Genomic DNA, 23364 nt, shown 5'->3' on the forward strand with positions numbered 1-23364 from the left:
TCATATGCCTGCTGTGTGAGCATAAAGACCCAAGTTCAAGTCCCCAGCACCCATGCTAAAGCGGTGTGAAGTATCACACATCTTTAAAATGAGAATGTGTGTGCGTGCGTGTGTGTGTGTGTGTGTGTGTGTGTTTGCGCGTGCGTGCGTGTGTGTACAGACAGGTGGATCTCTGGATCTTGTTGGCCAACCAGCCTATCCCAATTGCTGCACCTCAGCAAAAGATCCTCTCTCAAAACAGTAAGGTGGAGACTGATATGCAGGAAAACGTGACCTCAGCCTCTAATGTACGTCATAATGTAGCACATGCGTGTCCACACAAACACTTACTTGCATGCATACATATAAATGTGTACATGAATGTATCTGTATGGCACACATACACAACAATTTAATATAGTACAAAAACATTGCAGAATGAATATCCCGATCAGTTTTTTTTTTTCTTTTGAAATACCCTGGCATTAGTGTGAATAATTGGATTCGGAGCAAGCCTCAGCAGCGACGGAATCAGATTGTTTTGATTATCATAGCCTAAGAGATGAATGTTCACAACAACCCCAAGTACATATACTTGATAAATCATTGTGAATGACTATGCCTGAAGAGAAAGAAATTATTCTGAATGATTCTGATTCTCGTGTTTGCTTATCTTTACGAATTTTAGCATATCGCAATACATAGATACTCTTAAAGTACAGCTTGGCACTTTCATATGTTTCCTCGTTTTTATTTTCAAAAGACACATTTTTCAAAGAAGCTTGTAAAGATCAATTCTTGTCGCCATAATGGAGTTCACCAGGTTGAAATAGGATCAACAAACATTATTCAAGTGATTTTGTCTTACATCCGCTCTTCAGGGTGGTTGTAGAGATTTGTTCCCTGTTGCATCATCTCAGGGGTTTTCTACAGTCCAAAACAGACATGGAAAGATAGTCACTTATTGGGTAGCATCATTAGCTATTAGTCTACAAGGTGGAGGCAAGATGAAGAACGGGAGATAGCATTGTGCAGGAAATTTGAAGCCCTGTTTCGGTTTCCATGGTTGTTACAATGTTTGTGCTAAAGGAGATACAAGTCATAACACAGAATACTTCAAATAAACACCGTATGCCTTTTGTTTATATGTGCCTAGGTGTATACGCATGCGTGTGTGTTTTATATTACAGAAGGAGACAGACGTTTAGTCAGTTTGTCTGGTGAAAACGCAGCAGGAAAATTTTTCTCAGGCTGGCGGTGAGAGGTAGGAAGGAGTTTCCCTTTGCCTGGAAGATGTTCCAGGACTAGTTTAACTCTTTCTCTTTTGAATTTACTTTGCTTTTAGTATTCAATTGGCAAATAATGAGTGTGCTGGACATATTTTTAAAGAAATGGAAGAGGCCTGAGACTTTAGAATGGCTGTGTGTGAAGGTTCTACTTCTGACCAATGCTCAACAAATGTTTGTACATAAGCTGAGCTGGGCCCATGGTCTCCTAAGGACTTTTACTGTAGGGTAGTGATGCTGGCAAATACATTAACATCTCTGTGGAGAATCTAGGAGTTCCCAGAATTCCTAAAGGCTCTGCATCACTCAGTCTACAGTCCCAAAACATGAATGCTTCCTCTGTTATCTTCATTCTCTATAGCTGCTGAAGAGTTCCAGACATAGGATTTATTCAAACAAAGCATCTTAATAGCATGTTACTTTTTCTTGTTGCCAATGTATAGATTGCATTTCCTTGCCGTTTGAAAAAATGTGACCAACTGGTGAAACCAGAGTGTCTCAGACAATACTGGATTTGGTTTGAACACTTTCCTGGCTTCTGACAACCTGCTCATCATTATCTCCTTACAATATGGAAATTTAATTTCAAGATGTAAAAACTTGGAGAAAGGCCTCAGTGTGTGTGTGTGTGTGTGTGTGTGTGTGTGTGTGTGTGTGTGTGTGTGTCTGCTTTATAAATTGTTTTCTTAAACAAGCACTATTTGGGTTTTTATTAATGCCACTGGTATAGCAAAGAAATGTATGACAAAACCTACGTTGTGAGAGTCTCAAGTGTTGCTTTAGAGATCCGTGTGTGTGTTTTACAGACATGGAGGTTCCTTTACATTGATATGTGTTTATATGTGTATGTACACCGAGGTCCTTATTTGCTTTGGTGTTCATAGTGTCTCCTTTTATTTCAGTGTGAGTTATTTAATGTTATTCTCCTGTTTACTTATCACAATTCACGAGTCTTTGATTGCTTCCTGAACTTTAGAATGATATGGCCCAGGTTCCTCTGAAGAGTTCTTGTGCCAGCCTTGGGTTTGAGGATGTGTGGAAGTGCTGCTTCTTGGTAATAAAGTACATTATTAGAACAAGAGAGAAGAGCAAATGTGCTTAGCACAGTGGAATTGTCACTGCTTTAAGGAGTTTCAATAGAAGGGGAAGAGCATGTATCCTGAAGAAAACATGAAGTCTGTGTTCATAGCAGTTCAAATTGAAACTTAACGTTTTGAAGATTTCTATTTTTTTTCCTAAAAAGTATACTTCTACCTATTTTTTTTCTCTTGAAGCTGAAAACCATAAATCTGAAGGAGTCTTCAGTTTTATTGAATATAGCGTCATAAAAGATCCTACACAGTGCAGGTTCAGAATGACAAAAACTGCTTAACAATGACTAATTGCAGTTAGCCACTTGTCAGTACTTTATCTGGCTTCTTTAGAATTTCAGATCCTTAGGTTGTATACTGCCAAGAATTCATAGTCAGAGACTGCTTCTGAAATTAAGATATATGTTCAGTGTATCTACCCTACTGTTCAATAGCTCCTTGGATTCTCAGCTACACCTTTTTTATGTTCAAAAGTGCCTATTTTCTTTTAACTTGTTTGAACTTATGTAAAGTATGACATGTCCCAAAGTTAAAACTACAGAAGAAGGATCATTTCCCTAAAACTTGTCTTGTATCCGTGAACTCCATCCTGTTTGAGGTAACTTAAAACGTGTCGATAACATTTTAAATCTGTTGGTATCTTCTGCAGTGGTTGAGTGTGTGCCTATTTGTTCTTGTCTCTCTAGTCCTTGCTTCTTCACTGTGTTCCCGGGTCTGATTTCATGCACTCGCAGACAATCTACTCATGCCCCACGTGTCATGAGCCAATGTCCTTGACACATCTGCTTTGGTTCCATTTTTCTGTGTCAGTCAGTGTTCTCAAGCATGTTTTCAGAACAACCATGACAGGTTTTTAGGTGAGCACCTCCTAGGGCAAAGGGTGACGTACTTGTAATTTTGCTAAAGAGTTACTTTTTTTAATTAATTATACTTTATTCACTTTGTATCCCCCCATAGTTACTTTTAAATATTAAATTTACTAAAAAGATAGGTGTGGGGTCTTTTTTTTTCTTAATTCTCTTTTCACAGAGAAAGTAAGTGTTTTGGTGCAGGGTATATCTTACATAGTACAAAAGATCCAGTAACGCCTGCGTTCTCCAAAATATTTTGCCTGAAGAAAACCTGCAACACGTAATGCCAAAGAAGATTCCTGGCTTGTCAGAAAACAAACAAACAAAAAAGCAAAAAACCACACACACACACAGAACTGCATATGTAATAATGTTTTCTAGGAAAAATGTTTTTCATATTACAAATCACCATTTTAAATGTATCCAGTAATAATTTTAATTTTGAAATAACTTCCCTACTTCTTAGTATTGCAATCTGACAGGATAGGAATGGAAGTACACTTGGGAAAGTAAAATACCCCCGTGAGGGGGTTGATTAAAGTGTTCATAAATCAGCAACTTTTCTCCTGGAGCCTAAAATTTAATCCAAACTTTTAAGTTCGTAATGAAATGGTTTTACCATTCCGTTTGGTGCTCATATATGTTGAAATGGCACAATCACATTGTCTTCTGTTATTTTGGTAACCACTCTCTTCTGAAACTAGTGCTAGCCACCCCAAGAACTTGGGTGAGTTATGTTCACATTCATATCTGATACACTGGAAGGATTTAGTCTCTTAAACTTCTGAACAGTAAATTAAAAATTATAGTTTCACATTTGGAAAGCAACTTGCTATGAATAAAAATAGGTTAAAAAAAGTAACGTAGCAGTAAAATCAGATGAATAAAATAAGTGATGATTTGTTTCCTTAAGTAAAAAGAAATGGTTAAGGAAGTGGCTTCCAAAATCCGGGCTTTCTTCCGGGTAAGTAACCGCTTCCTTCCTTCCTTTTCTTGGACTTCTTTGAGGCTAAAGACAACAAAACAGCAAATTAGCATCAAGTGGCTCCAGTCTGCGGCTCACTTTAAATCAACACCTCCAGCACACTTCTGATCTGGCCTCATTTCTTCTACCCTGTTTGTAAAGACAATTCACCTCAACCAACTCTCACTCGCCACCGATCCCACATGTGAAATGGCGTCCGTGGCTCCTGTGTCCTACAGCTAGACAGTCTGCCTTCGGATCATTCATTATCTTCGGCCGAACAGGAAAACTTATCTACCTTTCCGGCAAGCGCGTTCGCAGTCCTCCAGGTAATAAAAGTTATTTTCATTCCCACCACAGCCGGTATAGATGAAGCTCTCACAGGCTTTGTTTCTTGTATTAAAATAATAGCGTGTCACATTCGCAGAACACAGGCCTTCGTCTTTTGGACTGGAGCAATAGGATGGAACTTTGTGGAAGAGAGAAAGAAATTAGGGATGCTGTAATACCAGACTAAGCGGAGTTGCTGAAGGAACTCACAGAGACCTCATTCTGAACCCAAAATACTGAACCATCAATGAAAAGGGCGTGTCTCAGGTCACAGGGAAGCTCACCTGCTTTATTTTGATTATTCTGTTTTTTTTATTAGATTAAAAACTTAAAGTTCCTATATATGTGCGATGTTCATATCATTTCCTCCAGTCAACACCTCTCCTACCCCCTCCTCAATTTTATAAGCTGAAATAAATCCATCTAAAGCTGCATCTTTTACCGTTTGGGTATGAAAAGAACTTAAGCCTCCGACCAGACAGGCTAAAATGGGTGTAAGCTTCGGAGGACAGTACCTGGCAGAGTCTGACAAACTTTCTTGGGCTGCCACCAACAACTAGACATCCAATACTTGCTCATGAGTGTTCAGCACAGTACAGAGCTCTGCCAAAACCTTTGCCAAAGAAGATTTCGTGATTGAACTTTTTAAAAATCTGTCTGTCTCTGCGGCATCTGGTGGAAATGGCTGAAGAAATGGGGGGAAAGAGAGAAGGACAGGGTCCTTTTTGTGTGTGATATAATTTGTAATCACCAAAGAACGCAGAAATTAACCCTGTATATTCCACTGTCTCATACACAAAACTACTTTCATAAGTTTCTAAAGTTTTGGCATTTATTAGCGCATATACTATCTTTATCAATTACTTTAGTTTGCATAAAAATAAGTTCCATACTGGGAGGGAAGGAGGGAAGGGCTTACGGGGGGATACAAAGTGAATAAAGTGTGATTAATAAAATAAAATTAAATTAAAAACATAAGTTCCATTATGGCACTTTCACTTATCATGGTGCATAAGTTCCCCCATTACATTTCTCATCTGCCATCCCCAATGCAGCTGGTCCTTAACTTCTTCAAAGAGTCCCTGCTCCATATATATATATATATATTTTCATATATATATGAAAATATGATAAAAGTAATTTTCCCTCTCTTGTTGTTCCCTCCCTATGTTTCCCTCTAATTTTATGTATAAATTGAAGACATGGATAATACAGTACGACTATCACTTATCAAAAAAGTGCTTTGGGCCCGAAGTGTTCCATATTTCAGGGTTTTTCAAATTCTGGACTCTCTGCACACATATAATATCTTGCAGATGAGGTGCATGAATACAATTTTAAATAAGAAATTCATGTGTTTCCTGTCTACCTTCTACACAGTTTTAAAGTAATTTAATGAGATAATATTAGTGCGCCTGTGGGTTTTTTTTTTTTTTTTTTTTTTCTGTTACCCATCAGCTGGGGTCAAGTGTGGAAATTTCCATTTGGGAAACAAGGTCAGTGCTCAAAAGTTTCTGATTTTCACAGTTCAGGTTTTCTATTTACAGATACTCAATTGGTGATCTCCAGAAACAAGAGAAAAAGAAGCAATGTTTTGTTAATGGCTTCGTCAGAATCCAGCCTTGAGGATTTTGCACATCGTTAACCTTCTGCTTGTGAGCACACGTGGAAAAATAAAGGCACAGTGCTTCCTACAGGGGAGTAGTTGTTAATTTGATTCCTGACACACACACACACACACACACACACACACACACACACACATACACACATGATATCACGTAATTGTGAAATCACCAGCATGTAAACAATATTGATTTCCTATCAAATTACTGATTTTTACCTAAAAATCTTAATAGACAGCTTGAATAAAAACACCACCATTAAAGTTCTCTTACTTTTATTTGGTTCACAGAAGGCCTTACATGTAGCTTCATCAGGAAACACGTTCTTAGTCATGCTGCACAGACCAGGCTTAAGGATCTCGCATGTTATGGTACTCATATTGAAGAAATACTGTACATTAGGCTTATCACATGGATATGTGCTGAGTTCTAACCGACAAACTGGAGGAACTTCTGGGGAAGGGAAAATCAACAAAACACATTATTCAAAGTAGTCTTTTTTGGCTCCTATCAAGAAAGCAAACAAGTAATGGGAAAAGCTGGGGCAAGAAGAATGAGCCCTTCTTCACCATTGATAAGAAGTGAGACTGGCGTAGCTGCTATGGTAGTCATCGGGGAAGGTACTCCAAAAGTAGAAACAGAACTGTTATATGATGCAATCCTATCACACTCAAGCGTGTGGCTAAAGAGCCCTGAGTGTATACATCAAGAAATACCTGCGATGTGTCTGTATTCCTGACCAATCCACAATACCAAAGAACAGAGACATGCTAGCTATCCAACAACACATGGGTCTTTAAGAAAATGTGGCTGAATGTACAATGGGATGTTTTTCAGGTGGAAATAAAGGTAAAGTCATGATGTTTCTAGGGAAATGAAAGGAACTGGAGATCATCATGAAAAACAAAACAAGCCACACTCAGAAAGACAGATACCACAGATTTTCCCCTCACATAAAGAATCTAGGTTGAAGTTTATGTGCGATGAAAGTAGAAAGGTAGACAAGTGAGGCAAGGAAAAAAAAACTCAAAGTGGGGAGAGGGGAAAAGAGAGTGGGGCTGGAGAGATGGCTCAGCCAGCCACTGAAGGCTAGGCTCACAACCACAAATATAAGAGAGTGTAGGGGGTGTATGGGGTATGAGAGCTGAGGTTGTACTATTTGGGGGAAAAGGACCAGCAGAAAGGGGCAAAGGATGAGACAGGGGGAAAGGGAAGGGGAGAAAGCACAATGACACATACATACCTATGAATGAGCCTGATGAAAGCCCACTGTTTGGTTTGCTAACCCCAGAAATTAATAAGATGATAATAAAAATCAAAGCAGCCTTCTTAGTAGTACTTTCGGGACTTTATCATAATTTCTGAAACTACTGGGAAATGATAGCCTTATTTGATACTGGAATAGTAAATTCCAAAAGTCTTCCCACTCATCTGAAGGTAAGCTTTTGATAGTGTGAGCAGACTTGGTTCAGCTGAGGCATGGCTTTCAAGTTCCATAGGAAGACTGTTCTATGATTGTTTCCTCATAAAAGGGCATTCACAGACTTATGCATTTCTTCCTGGCTAAGTTTGCTGACAGTCAAAGCCTTGTGTTTACCGTAATAGATATAAGTATAAAATGACAAAGGAAAGGACAACTGACTGTTGTGAAGCTCAGCTATCTGAACCTCTGAGCTAAGTCACCCTTCAAAACTAAGAACCAATAAAAACTATCCCATATAGATGGGTAATTGACAGGAGGCCACAGTGGTCCCAAAGACCTAATCTCTAGAACTAATGATAGATGCAGAGGAACACTGAGGTCCTCAGCTTGCATTTATGGGCCCGAGATGGGTTCACTCATCTTTCCCAAAGTTCATACAGGCACTGATGTGCGATGGAATCTGGAAGCGGAATAAACTCCCCAAGTTAGTGGTTAGAGGTTTGGAGTCACTTTGTAGAAACTTTGAAGCAGTCAGGTGGGGCCGGTACGGAAAGCCCCACCCATAACCAAGACAGTGAGGCTAGGGCAAAGTTAGGTGTTGTTTGTTTCTTCGTCGTTCGTCGTTTGTGGTGTTGGTGGTGGTAAAACGCAGCCCCAGATGGGGCGACCCCTTTCCAGAGAAGGTCACACATCCAAGAGTATATGGACAGCAGAAACATATATTCTTGGTGGGCAGGGAAATAAAGTTGGGTGGGCAGAAAAGGGGGCGAGGTGAAAATGACCAAAACGCATCTGCTGAAATTCTCAAAGAAATAATGACAAACTGGGCTGGGGGTTGGGGGTCGGGGACAGAACCCCTGAAGTTTGTTTAGCGCTTTCGAAACCTCGGGCTAAAAGTCACAGGACACAACCAGACCAGAAAAATCTGCTGAACCCTCCCCTTCGTGCATGCGTTGCCTGAGTCCAGAGCACCCCGGAACACTACTTACTCTGGATATTTCCGCAAGTGCGTTCACAGAGCTCCTGAGAGCGGAAATTGTTGGCGTTGCCTTTGCAGCCTCCATAGCCGAACTCCAGGCACTTCTGCGAGCTCCTATCATAGTGGAACCTGGGTATGAGATCCTGGCAAGGTCCAGCTTCCAAAGGCAAGAGGCAGATCTCTAATTTATTCCCTGTGCGGGGGTCAGAGGAAAGCAACAGGGTAAAAGTTCAGATTTGGTGCCTGGCAGGGACTGGAAGTTCTGGCCTCAGAGCTCACCACAGACGGTTTCTGGGTTTCTGCACTCACTAGGGCATGGCTTCCCCTTGGAGGCAGTAGGGACCTCGGGACAGCCTAGCAAGAAAGTAGGTCCCTAGGGGGCAGCAAAAAAAAAGGTAAGTGGGATCGTGGGCCAATACCTTGGGCGGATACTGAAGCGAGACTACTTGCACAGCGCATTAGGAGCAGCGGGAAAATCCACAGGCGCTGGGGCAAAGTCTGGTCCATCCTGCCGGCTGGAGGTGCAGCTCCCCTGGGTGCGCAGAGGGAGGAGACCTCTAGGCTCCGCTCCGGCTCAGCTCGCGAGAGAGAGCGGCCTTTATGCTCCTTTATGCTGGCAACCGCCCCTGGACCCCTGATGGGGGCGGAGCACCCCCCCACACACACACACAAAGTGTCTGATTCACTCCTGGGGCAGTGGCCTGTCCCTCCCCCGCACTCAGAGTGTCCCAAGAAGAATTTCCAGGGAGTTGAAAAGTTGAGCCTGATTCCCAAACTTTTGCCTGCAGCCTGTGGCATGCCTGTGGAGTGTGGCAATAACGGGAAGCTGGTTGGCCAGAGGGAAATGACCCATGAAGGATTGCTCAAGGTGAGCCAACTTTGCACCCTCACCTTGAAGAAACCTGACTCCCAGAGCGCATGTGAGTGAGGTCTGGGGGGGAAGACAGATCCATTGTTCTTAACCCACGTTGGTTCATCCCTGTAGACTCTGACATCGGCATCTATGCATTGATTCCAAACAAATTCCACCCAGTAGAGGTTTGTACTCAGTAGAGGTTTTAAGGTTAGCCCTCGTGGAATGGCTCCTGTAAGAAATCACCACCCTAATCAAGAATCACAACAGTTTTCTTTCTTTCTTTCTTTCTTTCTTTCTTTCTTTCTTTCTTTCTTTCTTTCTCTCTCTCTCTCTCTCTCTCTTTTTCTTCCTTCCTTCCTTCCTTCTTTCCTTCCTTCCTTCCTTCCTTCCTTCCTTCCTTCCTTCCTTCCTTCCTTCCTTTCTCTCTCTCTCTCTCTTTCTTTCTTTCTTTTTTCTCCTTCATTTTTTCCCTTTCTTCTGAGACAGTGCCATGGATCCGAGGCTGGCTTTGAATTTGCAGCGTCATTAAGGATGACCTTGACATTTTATCCTCATGCCTCCACCTCCTCAATGCTGAAGAATGAGCAAATTTTCATCCTTCCAAAAGGTTCTTTTCTTTGGGCGCTCCTTTTGCGACGCCAGCCTGTGCTGTGTCTCAAACGCAAGCCTGTGCTGGCTGGCTCTTTTGACCTCTGTGGCCCCGGATAAGTCTTGCCCATTCTTAAATTTCATAGGCATGAGATTGTCTTTTAATTAAAATTTTATTTTTTTACATTAATTACATTTTATTCGCTTTGCATCCCAGCTGTAGCCCCCTCCTTCATTCCCTCCCTCATCTCCTCCCACGCCCCTCTTTAAGTCCATGATTTTAAATTAAGTGCTCTTTAGGTTTATGGTTTTTGTTAGTTCCTTTGTTTTTTTTAATTATTTATGTATTTATTCCTTCCTTCCTTCCTTCCTTCCTTCCTTCCTTCCTTCCTTCCTTCCTTCCTTCCTTTTTGACTGGCTTCCAGACTGACTTCCAATCGTCTCCATAGCAAAGGATGAACATCAACAGATACCTGATCCTTCTTCCTCCACCACCTCCTAAATGCTGATATTAGAAGCCTGTGTCATTGCATCTCCCTTATCGTTTATGTTTTTTTTCTTTCTTTTCTTCAAATACTTTTTTTTTGTAATATATCTATGTTATGAATAGTTCAATCATTAAATCCAACATGCAAACACCACACAGCTTCCTGCTTGTACGTATGAATGAAAGCACTCTGTGTGGAATGTGATTTTCACTATTCTTGCATAGTGTAGGAGTATTTTTGCCCAGGAGGACACAGGATGGTTGGTCATTATTCTGTTTTGCATCCTGGCTGCGATGACAGCCTTTGCAAGGGGAACATGAAAGTCCAGAGAGATCTTCTTGGTGGATTTTGAAGCTTTGGTCAACACCTTCTCACATATCCCTAATCAGCACAGTACACCAATTCTTCTGATATATTAAATTATGGCTAACATTTTATAAAAACATCAAAATCAACACTGAAAATTTACAAGAGGTTTTTGGGGAAATTGGAAGGGAACTTTTAAAGAACTCTTTTGATAAATGGTCTTCCCTTCTGCCCCATTTCCTCTTGTTTATCTGGCATTCTCTAATTAGTAACTATCCCTGACTATTTTTTTTTTCCTGAAGATACTAGGAGTCTAAAAATTTCTTTCAAACTTCTGGAAAATTCTGAAGAGTACAACACAGTGGTTTATAGTAGGTCAGCACTCCGGGATATTTTGCACACTATAACTTGTCCTGTTTCACTTGCCTCAAAGAGTGGGGTTCGATCCCGATGGAGACTAACCTGGTCTGAAAGTACTGCTAATGTTACTAAACAGCAAAGATTAAATGCTGCTAGAGCACAGTGGTCTTTTCTGAGACTGATACTCCACCCAAAGACCATGAATGGAGATAACCTAGAACCCCTGCACAGATCTAGCTCATGACAGCTCAGTCTCCAGTGAGAGCCCTAGTAATGGGAATAGGGACTGCCTCTGACATGAACTCGGTGGCTGGCTCTTTGATCACCTCCCTCTGAAGGAGGAGCAGCCTTATCAGGCCATAGAGGAAGACAGTGCAGCCAGTCCTGATGAGAACTGATAGGCTAGGGTCAGATGGAAGGGGAGGAGGACCTCTCCTATCAGTGGACTAGGGGAGGGGCATGGGAGGAGATGAGGGATGTAGGGTGAGATTGGGAGGGAATGAGGGAGGATGCTACAGCCAGGATACAAAGTGAATAAACTGTAATAAACAAACAAATTTTTTAAAAAAGAACTGCCAGAGCTCACAAAGAAGCTTAACCACCAACTGGGTGGGAGAGAAACTGGAAGAGAGAAAGGGGGCAGGGCATTTGTCTCACTGATTTGCATTCGGTGACCCTTTCCAGGTGCCCAGTTGCATGCCACTGAAGGCTATAGCTTGGCAGAGGTGACTATGATCCACAGGCCAGAGCCAGTATGAGCCAGCTCTTGTCTAAATCACCAAGACAGCCAGCAGGTGCTGGAAGACACTCAAGCTGCTTCTACATTCTAGGGAGAATGAGACTAGTGCCTCTTGGTGCATTCCTCATATTATCAGAAAAAGGGAATTTTAGAAGTATTTCACTAGGTTCATGTTCAGAAGGAAAGTCAGCTCCAAATTTACGCATTCCCTTTTTGAATAGAATGGCACACATCTCCAAACTGGAGTACAATAAGTTTCAAGGACAACACAGAATGAGAGTTTTACTTCAGTGCTGAGGACTTATTTCTTTCCTTTATTCTCTGCTAGTGGACAGGCTATCGCCTGCTGTCCCTGGTATAGACACTGAGCCTTTTGAATCAAATCCAGGTGGCATCTTTACATTTTTAAATTTTTTGAAGTGTGATGCTGTGTCAGGGAAACAGGCTTGGAAATCGCAGATCTGGACCCTATTACTCTCGGAGCCTCTTGAGTTGTTGCTGTGAGAAAGGTACAAGGCTGTGTCAAGGCTGGTTAGATGGAAAGGGTCTGAGCACAGGAAGAGCTTGCCAGCTTGTTGGGGGCTGCCACCGACACCATTCACACCATCCCTAGCCAGGTTCCCTCCTTTAGCAGCCTTGGCAGACTACTATACCACTGTGCTTTAGCCCAGGTCAGGAAACGGCCATAAAGAATGGCCTTGTGGGACTGAATTTGTCTTTTTCCCACCGGTGCTCTCCTTGGGTTGAGCTCAGGGGGCGCTTCTTTGCATAGATGGAGTCACACTGATTAGGAATCACTTTGCAGTGGTCCCAGGGAACAAGCTTCCTAGCCAGGCACATACCATCAGTCAGGACCCTCAGAGCAACTCTCAGACTGGGGGTAGAGTTGGGACTTAAGACACTTCTTCTTTGTCTGTGGTGTTGCTTCATTAGGCACAGGTTAGAGATGCTGGGGGCAGAGGTGTCAGTGTCTTTCCCCTTTTCTGTGCCAAATGGAGTGCATTCTGTAGGCTGCTATGACCCTTGACTGAGGGAGGAAAGTTGAACAAGAGGGATAGTTACAGGTTTGTGTTCCTCAAGCCAGGTTGTCAGGGAGAAAATGACTCCTTGTAACTGAAGAACATGTGGGAAGGACATCTTCCATTGTAAGAGGAATTTCAATTTCTGAGAGTGACTCTGGCTTTACAGAACTCGTATTTTGGGACACGTGGGAGGAAAAGACTGGCTTTCACAGCCATGTGGAATGTCATGTTCTTGTCCTTTAACCTCTGTCTAGGTCAAAGCCTTTCCACAAGCCTGAGGGAAACTGTTCTTTTGTCCAAAGTCAACAGGAAGTGGAAAGCTGTGAGCTAACTGACAAAGTGTCTTCCTTATTGACTCATTCTTAACCATAACAAGTGATAGTCATGGCGGCTGTGGCTAAAGAGACACTCTGAATCCCGTAAAATGTGTCACAGGTTCTTACGGTTTCAATACCACAAGAAACCAGAAGGATGTTGATTTTACAAGAGTAAAATGTGAGACTTCGAATCCTAACGTACTTGGTCATGTGCACAAACTGTAGTTGTTTGCAAAACTGACATTAAATAGTCTCAACCCCACTGTCTTTCTAACATCCAGGTCTGAGCACAGTGTAGAGCACTAATGTCACCAATCTCTGGTGAGTCCTGAGCCCCTCTAGGCCTTCCTGATGTTTCCCCTGATTCCTCTCTCACCTACCAATGAGTCTGAAGGAAATCTGCCTCATATTAGCATCTACAGTTTGCAATCCTTCAGTACAATGCCCATTTCTCTAACAGTCCAACAGTACAGTTGCCTGAGAACTTACAGAAAGAACTGAGACAAATGGTCTCTGTCTTCCGTGAACACCTTGGAGAAAAATCAACATATCTAGGTCACTAGTGAATACTTAGAATTAGTTGAACTGTGTGACTTGGGCTACATTCTATAACTTCATTTTAAGGAGTTGGATTAATAATGATTTAAGAAGCAGAAAGATCTTTCTACGTGTTGGTGCAGACTCTCAAAGAAGATTTGAAGTAAGTCCAGCAAGCAGCAAGGAAGAGTTTACACATCTGCTAAGGAGGCCAGATAATCTCCTCTGAGAGATGGGAGTCAGGAAGGTTTTGTTAAATACAGCTCAGTCAATCATTCATTTTACTAGTGAGTTGGACCAAATGGAATATAGTTTCTCTAATGCACCCTCTGTGAGGCTGCAAGTGCATTTGAGAATAGAATGAAATGTGGATCTCCCCAAAGGGACGTACACTCTCCATGACTAATGTTTTTCATTTCTGCTTTCTCTCCAGACCTTGAGATAATGGAGTATATAATGCATCTCCAACTGTGGTCATTCTTACAACCACTGAATAAAAATAATGTGGTTTTAAGTGTTTAAAAGGTACCAAACTTTGTCCTCCTTGTTTGGGATAAGGATACAGAAGAAACACATTAGAGATTTCGTAGCATGACAGGACACAGAGATGATAACTACATCAGCATCAGCAAGCTCAGTAGAGTACTTTTAATAAAACATTACAAATATTAATATATCTCAGATTTTCTCATTAGCAAATTGATTTTGTTGCCTGTTTTTGGGTGCTTTATCTGAGTATATCATGAAACGCCTTAGGGATTGGACTCAAATGTAAACACAAAATTAATTTTTTTTCATATAGAATTTGTATACAGAGCCTGAAGGTAATTTTATACAGTATTTTAGTACACTTGCGTTTTAATCTGCTGTGTGTATGTGTGTGTGTATGAAAACCTTATAATTTCACTTAGTTGAAATCACATAAGAGCATTCTCAAGGCTGAGTGTTAAGTCACACCAACTTTTACTCTTTGGCCAGAGGAAATGGAACAGCTTAATTGAGAAGGAGTTGTCAACGAAGAAATATGAGACTGTGACATCAAGAATAATGAGAGGATTGAACAAAGAGGAAGAGGAATTTAATATTATCCATCACTGCTTTAAAAAAGCTTAAAAATATTTAGATAGGAAAGTAGCATTGTGTGATGTTAGTGATCGTTTTCTGAGTGTCACATGTACTGAGTCATCCTTTAAAATGTTGATGAAATATGTTTGTCCGGGTCAGGTATGGAATTTTCCATACTGGTGGAATCTGTGCTTGGAAAGTTTCCTATTTGGAATATTTTGCATGTGGGATTTTAGGATTAGGGGTGCTTGTGTCAGACATGTGCTCATAAAGGTAGGCGAGTACCACGAGAACCCTAAGTCTGATGTCTTTTACCCAACCATGAAGTTCACAATTCGTTTGGAAGCAAACAGAGAACAAAAACAGTAAATATATTGCCACAATGCTCTAGGGGAACATCTGCCCAACTGATAATCAGATTAGAGGATTAAGAGAGCTAATCACTAAAGTCCTCATTCTCAGGGTTATATTTAGCACAAAGCAATAGACCTTGACCTTTCAAATGTAGGTACCATTTCTAGAAAAAAAAAAAAACAAAACATTGCCACCTTCATAATTTAGACAAAGTCTGTGTTGGCTGTGTATTACTTACAAATGTGTTATGCCTCCTAAATATTCATTTGCCCTAGCTTATGTGGGAAGGTTTTTATATCTTAAATCACACACAAGAGATAATCTGCCATCTGTGTGACAAGGAGACAGTAGATGTGACTTGAAAGGGAGGTGCGTCCTTCAGAACTGCCGATGCACCACTCACGATTATTAGCTGATGGAGAAACGGAGTTGAAAGAAGGGAAGAGTTGAGCACATTGGCCCGTACTCCTGTACTACACCAGCAGGGGAAGGAGGAGATGCTCCCACAAACGAATACATTTCCTATGTTTCTGCCTCTTATAAAAGAAAAATCTACAGTTCTTTGCATAGGGTTGAGGACTCCCACCTTCCTCCCCACATCCACGTAGGCACATTGATTGTTGTTCTACTTGTGCAGCTCGTGTTTACCTAGGAAAGAGCACAACTTATTGATCATCCAATACCAAAGGGTCAGCCCTGAGAACACACATAAAAGTCACATGCTACAGACCAAAATAGTTATTTATGCATTTAGGAATATATACGTATATACATATATTTATGCAACAACAGTTAAGGAAAAAAGAAGTCATGAATTTGAAAAGGAGCAATGAGAATTATATGGGAGGTTTTGGAAAAAAAGGAAGTAGAAAATGATATAATCTCAATCATAATCTTTATTTTAGATAACTATAACATAATCTCAAAAACTAAATACTTTTAAAGGAAGTACTACTTTGGTCCAATTTGAAATCAGTTCTTTGCCTACTATTTGGAATCCTTTTCTCTCTTGCCCTTTCAAAAGCCTTGCTCTCTTGATTCTTATAAAAATCAGTTCTATGCTTCTTGTATGACATAGCTAGCATCTTCTCCAGGTTTTAATAGTTGCTTTCTAGAGTTAGTTTTTCTGTCTGTCTCTCTGTATGTATGTATGTCTGTCACTTTGTGTGTCTTTCTTTATCTCTGTCTCTCTGTCTCTCTGTCTCTCTTTCTAAAGCACTTGCTATCAGACTAAAAGTTTATGAGTTCTAACACTCCATTTCACTGCCAAAATTTTCAGCCAAGTTTACCAAAAGTGTTCCTGGTTCTATCTGCCTCTACTTCATCATCTCCTGCTTTTTCCTCTGCATTCTCTTCCAAATAAAGTTTCATATTGTGGAGAGAAAGAATACAAGGTACTTTTTATCAAAGACAACAGAGAAAGGACTTCTCTGTGCATATGATCTCCCAAACAATTGTAACCAATGTTACCCAAGACTACAATTCTCTTTCTATTTGTCTGACATTTCACCAGTGCTTGACAATCGTTAATACTTTCTCTTATTTGAAATTATTTTATTAGTCTTCACATCGTTTTCTTCTGCCTTTCAACCACTGAGTTATCTCTTCCTTCTCAGTAGACATGTTCCTTTCCTCTGGCTAAGCAGTAAAGGTTGCAAGAGCCCTGTAAGCTGAGGCAAAGAGACTCTAAACTGTCTACACATGCACACATATACATGCCTACATCAACATATGACTGGGTACAGTTTTTATCCATTATTTGAATCATAACATTGCCCACTTAACAGCTCCACTTAGCTGTCTAGTAGAAAGCTAAGAATTAATTAAGAAAACATTAAACGTCTTAAACTGATGTTTTTATTCATGTATCTTCAGTTTTTAAAAATAAAAAAAATGACATTTCTATGAAGCTTCTTAAGGCATGGTCTCTAAGTATGTTTCTATATAGCATTGGTGTTAGCTTTTTTTCCCCACTATATTCCATCTTCTACTGTCCCTTAACATCTCTCCCCATGCTTAATCCCCATTTTACTTCTTCCCCTTATTTCTTATAACGATGTATTCTACTTCCCCTTTCCTGGAAGATTCCCCAGCCAGTCTCTCACTTGCAAGCCATTATCTATGGATATTCTAAATTCAAGATGCACATATGAACTCACAGAAACATTAACAGCATGCACAAGATCAACATGGACTCAAACCAGACAACAGTCCGGTATGGAAGAGGGGAAATGGGTATAACTGCCTATCTCTAGCCAGGAAGCTACTTGAATGTGATAGCCGTGGGAAAGAGAAAAATGTATTTGGTGGGGTGACACTGAGTATCTCAACCACACAGAAGGCAGGATCCATGTGCAATAGTTGTCAGCACAAATCAGATTCCATTTATTTTGAGTGTGTATTGTGGGATATTAATATTTACTACTGATTTATCTTTTAGTTAAGCAGCGGTTAATTCTAATCCAGCTGTATATCCAAATCACTACACAGAGACTAGGATTTATTTAATTAACCTAGAGCACAATGCTGGGTAATGATTACTCCATCTTAAACCTCTAAACCCACATAGTTTCCTACCATTCAGATTTTACTCATTATACTTGTTTTAGTCATATTTTAGGTGTGGTTCATCTATCCATGTGGTTCCAATTTCTCTCCTGCTGACCTCTGCTCCTACCCTCTTGCTTCCTTCCTCTCCCCTCTGGATCAGGATGTCCCACCCTATTCTCCCCATCGCACAGCAATGGCTGGTTGTTTTATTGACAACACAGAGAACAATTGGCGGCATGTTTACACAAACTTGAGACAGGTGATGCTTAGTATAAGCACCACAATGCAGTGTCCAGATGAAACCGAATAGCGGGGTAGAGAAATCAGAATTTGAATGAACAAGGATAAATTGTATACATTCCAAAAGAACATTATACCAACAAGTGTGTGTTTTTGTTTTTAAAGAGAAAGAACATGAATTTGGGAAGTATTGAGGGAGTAGTATTTGGAAGAAGCTGAAAGGGGGGAAAGAACATAATCAAAGTGTGTTGCACAAAATTCTCAATGAACAAATAAAGACATTTTACCAATAATCAGTAGTTCTGGTGCTCATATCTCAGCATCACATTTAGATTTGCCAGTGTCTTTTATAGCCAGACACATTAGTTACTTTTTTTTGTTTGTTTTGCAAGATAGGATTTCTCTGTGTAACATCCCTGGCTGTCCTGGAACTTTCTTTGTAGACCACTCTGGCCTCGAAATCGCAGCCTCCACAGTGCTGGGATTAAAGTTGTGCACCACCACATTAGGGGCCTACATTAGTTATTTATTTTTTAAAATTAATTTTTTTATTAATTACAATTTATTCATTTTGTAGCCCAGCTGTAGCCCTCTCCCTCATCCCAACCCCAATTCCACCCTTCCTCCCTATACTCCTTCTATGCCTTTCCCCCAGTCCACTGATAGGGGAGGTTCTCCTCCCCTTCCATATGACCATAACCTAACAGGTCTCATCAGCACTGGCTGCACTGTCTTCTCCTGTGACCTGGCAAGGCTGCTCCCCCTTCACGGGGAGGTGATCAAAGAGCCAGTCACTGATTTCGTGACAGAGACAGTCCCTGTTTTCCTTACTAGGGAACCCACTTGGACCCTGAGCTGCCATGGACTATATCTGTGCAGGGTTCTAGGTTATTTCCATGCATGGTCCTTGGTTGGAGTATCAGTCTCAGAAAAGGCCACCTGAGCCCAGATTGTTTCATTCTGTTGCTCTCCTTGTGGAGCTCCTGTCCCCTCTAGGTCTTTCATCTCCCACTTCTTTCATAAGATTCCCTGCACTCTGCTGCAGTTACTTTTATTGTTACTATGGTAACATATCTGACTAGGAGAAAGGATTTATTTGGACTCCTGATTTCAGAAAGGGTTCAGTCCATGTAGGTTGAGGTACTGTAGTGACAAAGTGTGAGATGGCTAGTCATATCCCCTCCACAGTCCAACAGCAGAGAGAAAGGCTGGTACTCAGCTCTTTCTTTCCCTTGGTTTAGACCCGCAGCCTATTGGATGGTGTTGCCCATATCGGGGTAGGTGTCTCATCCTTAGGTAAACCTTTCTAGAAAGTCTTCTGGAAAGACTTTGATGGAATCATGCTAAGATGTATTTTTATGGTGATTCTGAATACAGTTCAAATTGAGAATGAAGATTAATCTCATACAGAGCAAGCAACTAGTGCCTTTTAAATATGTCATCTCTCAGGAGACAACTGCATTAGTATCTTAGATAAACTCTTTGATTCCCAGTCAGCCCCATAAAGAGCATATGATTTGCACATCAGACCACAACACAATATGCCACTACTTCAAAATAAAACAAACCGCCTTCAATGATTCCTCATTGTATTTCCAGTCATGCTTTATAGGACTCAACATGATCAAACCACTGTCTTCCTTATTAAACTCAGCCCATCACACCCTTCTCATTTGATCAGTATTCAAGTTACATGGTAGTTTCGCTTTTCCCAGTTTTGCAAGTCTCAACGCCAAGTGCAAGCTGTTCCCTCAGCTTAAGCTTTGCTTCAAGGAAGGGCTGGCTCATCTCTCTCTCTCTCTTTCTTTTTGAATAATTATCATTTGTTACAATTTATTCAATTTGTATTCCTGTTGTAGCCCCCTCCCTCATCTCCTCCCAATCCCACCCTCCCTTCCTGTTCTCCCATACCCATTCCCTAGTCCACTGATAGTGGAGGTCCTCCTCCCCTTCCATTTGACCCTAGCCTTTCAGGTCTCTTCAGGACTGGTTGAATTGTCTTCCTCTGTGGCCTGGTAAGGCTGCACCTCCCAGGAGGAGGTGATCAGAAATCCAGCCCCTGAGTTCATGCCAGAGAAAGCCCCTACTCCCCTTACTAAGGGACTTAGTTGCAGGCTGAGTCTATGGGCTACCTCTGAGCTGGGGTTTTAGGTCCTTTCCATTCATTGTCCTTGGTTGGGGTATCATTCTCTTCAGGGCCCCCAGAGCTCAGTTTTTTTTTTTGTCTGTTTTGATCTCCTTTTGGCTCTCCTCTCCCCTCCAGGTCTTTCTATCTCCTCTAATTTCATACGATTTCCTGCACTCTGCCCAAAGTTTCGCTATGAGTCTCAGCCTCTGCTTCAATATCTTGATCAGTAGAGTCTTTCAGAGGCCCTCTGTGGTAGGCTCCTGCTGTTTCCTGTCTTCTCCTTCTTCCGATGTCTATCACATTTGCCCTTCTGAATGAGGATTAAACATCTTCTCTAGGGCCTTCCTTGTTGTTTAGCTTCTTTAGGAGTCTAGATTTTAGTATGTTTATCCTACATTATATGTCTATGAACCACTTATGAGTGAGTATATACCATATGTGTCTTTCTGTTTCTGTGTTACTGCACTCAAGATGATCTTTTCTAGTTCTCACCATTTGCCTGCAAAATTCATGATTTCTTTGTTTTTAATAGCTGGGTAGTAGCCATTGTGTAAATTACCACAATTTCTGTATCCATCCCTCCATTGAGGGACATTTAGTTTGTTTCCAACTTCTGGTTATTACAAATAGAGCTACAAACATGGTTGAACAAAAGTCCTTGTTGTATAGTTGAGCATATTTTGGATATATGCCTAGGAGTGGTATAGCTAGAAAGAAAGCGCCAGATTTATTTCCAAAGTGGCTGAAAGAACAATTCTCAATTTCATATGGAAAAACAAAAAAACCCAGAATTGCTAAAACAATCCTGTACAACAACAGATCTTCTGGCGCTATCTCCATTCCTGATCTCAAGCTGTGTTACAGAGCAACAGTAGGAAAAACTGCATGGTACTGGCAAAGAAACAGAATGGTGGATCAATGGAATCGAATAGAAGACCCAGAAATAAACCCACACACCTACAGATATTTGATTTTTGACAAAGAAGCCAAAGCAATACAATGGAAAAAAGACAGCATCTTTAACAAATGGTGCTGGCCTAACTGGATGTCTACATGCAGAAAAATGGGAATAGATCCATATTTATCACCTTGCAGAAAACTAAAGCCTAAGTAGATCAATGACCTCAAAGTAATACCAGACACACTAAACCTGTTAGAAGAAAAAGTGGGGAAGATCCTTGATCTCATTGATACAGGAGGCAACTTCCTGAACAGAACACCAACAGCACAGGCTCTAAAATCAACAATCATAAATGGGACCTCATGAAACTGAAAAGCTTCTGGAAAGCAAAGGACACTGTCATCAGAACAAAATGACAGTCTGCGAAACGATCTTCACTAACCTTATATCTGACAGAGGGCTAATATCCAGAATATGTAAAGAACTTAACAAGTTAAACAGCAACAAATCAAGTAATCCACTTAAAATTGGGGTTCAAAGCTACATATAGAATTCTCAACAGAGGAATATCAAATGGCAGAGAAACACTTAAAGAATTGTTCAGTGTCCTTAGTCATCAGGGAGATGCAAATCAAAACAACCCTAAGATTTCAACTTATACCCACCAGAATGGCTAAGATCAAAAATCAAGTGACAACACATGATGAAGAGGTTGTGGAGAAAGGAGAACCCTCCTCCGTTGCTGGTGGGAAACTGGCTCATCTCTTGATCTTCACCTCTATGCTTCCTCAAGCTGAGAGCACAAACAAATAGGAAGGATGACTTTTTTTTTTTTTTTTCACTGTGCTAACACCAAGCACTCACAAGGGTGCTTGGCAATTACAGAGCAAACACTCCCTGGAACGGGGTTGGGATAGTCAGTAACATATTTGTGTCAACTTAGAAGGAAAGCGGAGAACACACCGAAGGAGAAACTTTTTGCCTGCGACTATCCAGGCTGCCAGGAAAGGGGTAAAGGCACAAAGCATTTTAGCTAACGTCATGGCTTTACTTCCTTGAGGAGGCAAACTCACCTTTCTTACGCTCTCATCTCCCTACTAATGGGTGCTCCGGAGTTCAGCCTTTTGTTTTCTTCTCTTCAGTTCAGGCGCTCTCCTCCTTCCTCCTGGCTTCTCCCCATGCTCTTCTCCAAGTGCTTCCTGAAACAAGCTGCCAACAGACAGTGCAGAATTACTATTCCCTTCCTATCCTGCTCTTGACCTCAGAGTAAACGTTCTTCTTTCTGTTGGTCAGGCCCAAATCCTCAGGTTTATCTAACTTCCCCCCCCCCCGTTCATTGTCATTTAGCATCGGATCTGTGAACACATCCCGTTGAATCTCTTTAGAAAATATATTTAGAATCTCTCCTCCCGCCCTCACTTTCACTCCTTTCTGGGTTCGGTCACCATTTCACTCCTTTCTGGGTTCTTATCTAACCTCAGTTGCTGCATTTGTCTCTTTCCTGCCTTTGCCCTTTGATCTGGCTGCACAGATGCTAGTCAACCTGCTCACGTATGACAGATCATGGCACCCCGACCTTGAAATCTTCCCCATGTTTCCCGATTTACACAGAGTGAGATAAGCCTTTAGAGTAGTTCACAGGGTATAAATATGTACTTAGTCCAGATAATTCTCTCTCCAATAGTCGTTCCCCATCGTCATTCCCATAGTTATTATTTCTTTTTCTTTTTTTTTCTTTTTTTTTTTTTTTGCTTGTTCTTGGATGATCTTCTCAGATACAACTGTCACTTAACAGGGGATCAGAGATAGTTTATTCTAGAGCCAAACATGACTGACCATGGCTCAGGGACACAGATTCAGGTTACCTCGAATCCATTTTTCAATGTGACAGCAAGTTCGTGAAATTTTTACAGTAACAGTTTCAAAGGCATCTGTGGAAACGTTAGCTGGGTGGAGAAAACACGGCTCTAAATCTCAGATACTGTCTCCTGGTGTTGGTGGAAGCTAGCAGTCTGTTAAAACAACATATTCCAAGATGCTTCCTAAGTTGATCCTGAGGATGTTATAACGGATACAGGCCTGGGCAAGGGGCTGTCATTAAGGGAGCTAAAGACAGTTCAAGATAATTGTGTTAGCTCCAGAACTGCAACATTCCAACCTCCCCACAGTCACTGAAGTTGTAATCAGTCCCTAGGCCTTTCAGGAAGCTCCTCATAAGGTGTGGGTTTTTCAGAACTCTGGTTTTCAGTGCCCCAGGATGGCCAGGCATTACAGTTTGTGCATGCAGTGGCATTAATTGCTCCCCCTGCCATTTTTAAGAAGGCTCATTCTGGGCTCTGATGTAGATAAGGATAGGTAGGCAGCAAAGCAGCCTCATGGATAAAC

At 41.2% G+C, this 23364-nt stretch overlaps 2 protein-coding genes across 4 annotated transcripts in view; one reads left to right on the forward strand and one right to left on the reverse strand.

Moving 5' to 3' along the window:
• Positions 1–3564: 3564 nt before the first annotated feature.
• Tfpi2 (tissue factor pathway inhibitor 2) lies at positions 3565–9162 on the reverse strand. The gene is made up of 5 exons (XM_021663287.2): positions 8948–9162; positions 8539–8721; positions 6400–6579; positions 4470–4640; positions 3565–4216 (listed from the first exon to the last, which is right to left on the reverse strand). The coding sequence occupies exons 1-5, from the start codon at positions 9033–9035 to the stop codon at positions 4134–4136; spliced, it is 705 nt and encodes a 234-aa protein (XP_021518962.1). The 5' UTR covers positions 9036–9162; the 3' UTR covers positions 3565–4133.
• An 83-nt stretch (positions 9163–9245) lies between these two features.
• Gngt1 (G protein subunit gamma transducin 1) overlaps positions 9246–23364 on the forward strand; it is a 33263-nt gene continuing 19144 nt past the window's right edge. Inside the window, exon 1 of one of the 3 annotated variants that reach the window (XM_060373863.1) lies at positions 9246–9396. In XM_060373863.1, coding sequence (XP_060229846.1) covers positions 9380–9396 — 17 coding nt within the window. In that variant the 5' untranslated portion in view covers positions 9246–9379. Of the gene's footprint in view, positions 9449–23364 lie in introns of all 3 variants that reach the window. The other 2 variants (XM_060373865.1, XM_060373864.1) reach the window with 2 other exon arrangements.

Source organism: Meriones unguiculatus, chromosome 21 (assembly GCF_030254825.1).
Source record: "Meriones unguiculatus strain TT.TT164.6M chromosome 21, Bangor_MerUng_6.1, whole genome shotgun sequence".
NCBI lineage: Eukaryota > Metazoa > Chordata > Mammalia > Rodentia > Muridae > Meriones > Meriones unguiculatus.

Bases quoted from the DNA above. Each gene is read 5' to 3' on its own strand.
- Tfpi2 (XM_021663287.2), bottom strand. From the start codon at position 9,035: ATGGACCAGACTTTGCCCCAGCGCCTGTGGATTTTCCCGCTGCTCCTA. The intron at 4,641-6,399 runs GTAAGAGAACTT...TCTTCCACAAAG, and splicing joins CTTCTGTGAACCAAATAAAA to TTCCATCCTATTGCTCCAGT. The intron at 4,217-4,469 runs GTAGATAAGTTT...TGTTGTCTTTAG, and splicing joins CGAACGCGCTTGCCGGAAAG to CCTCAAAGAAGTCCAAGAAA.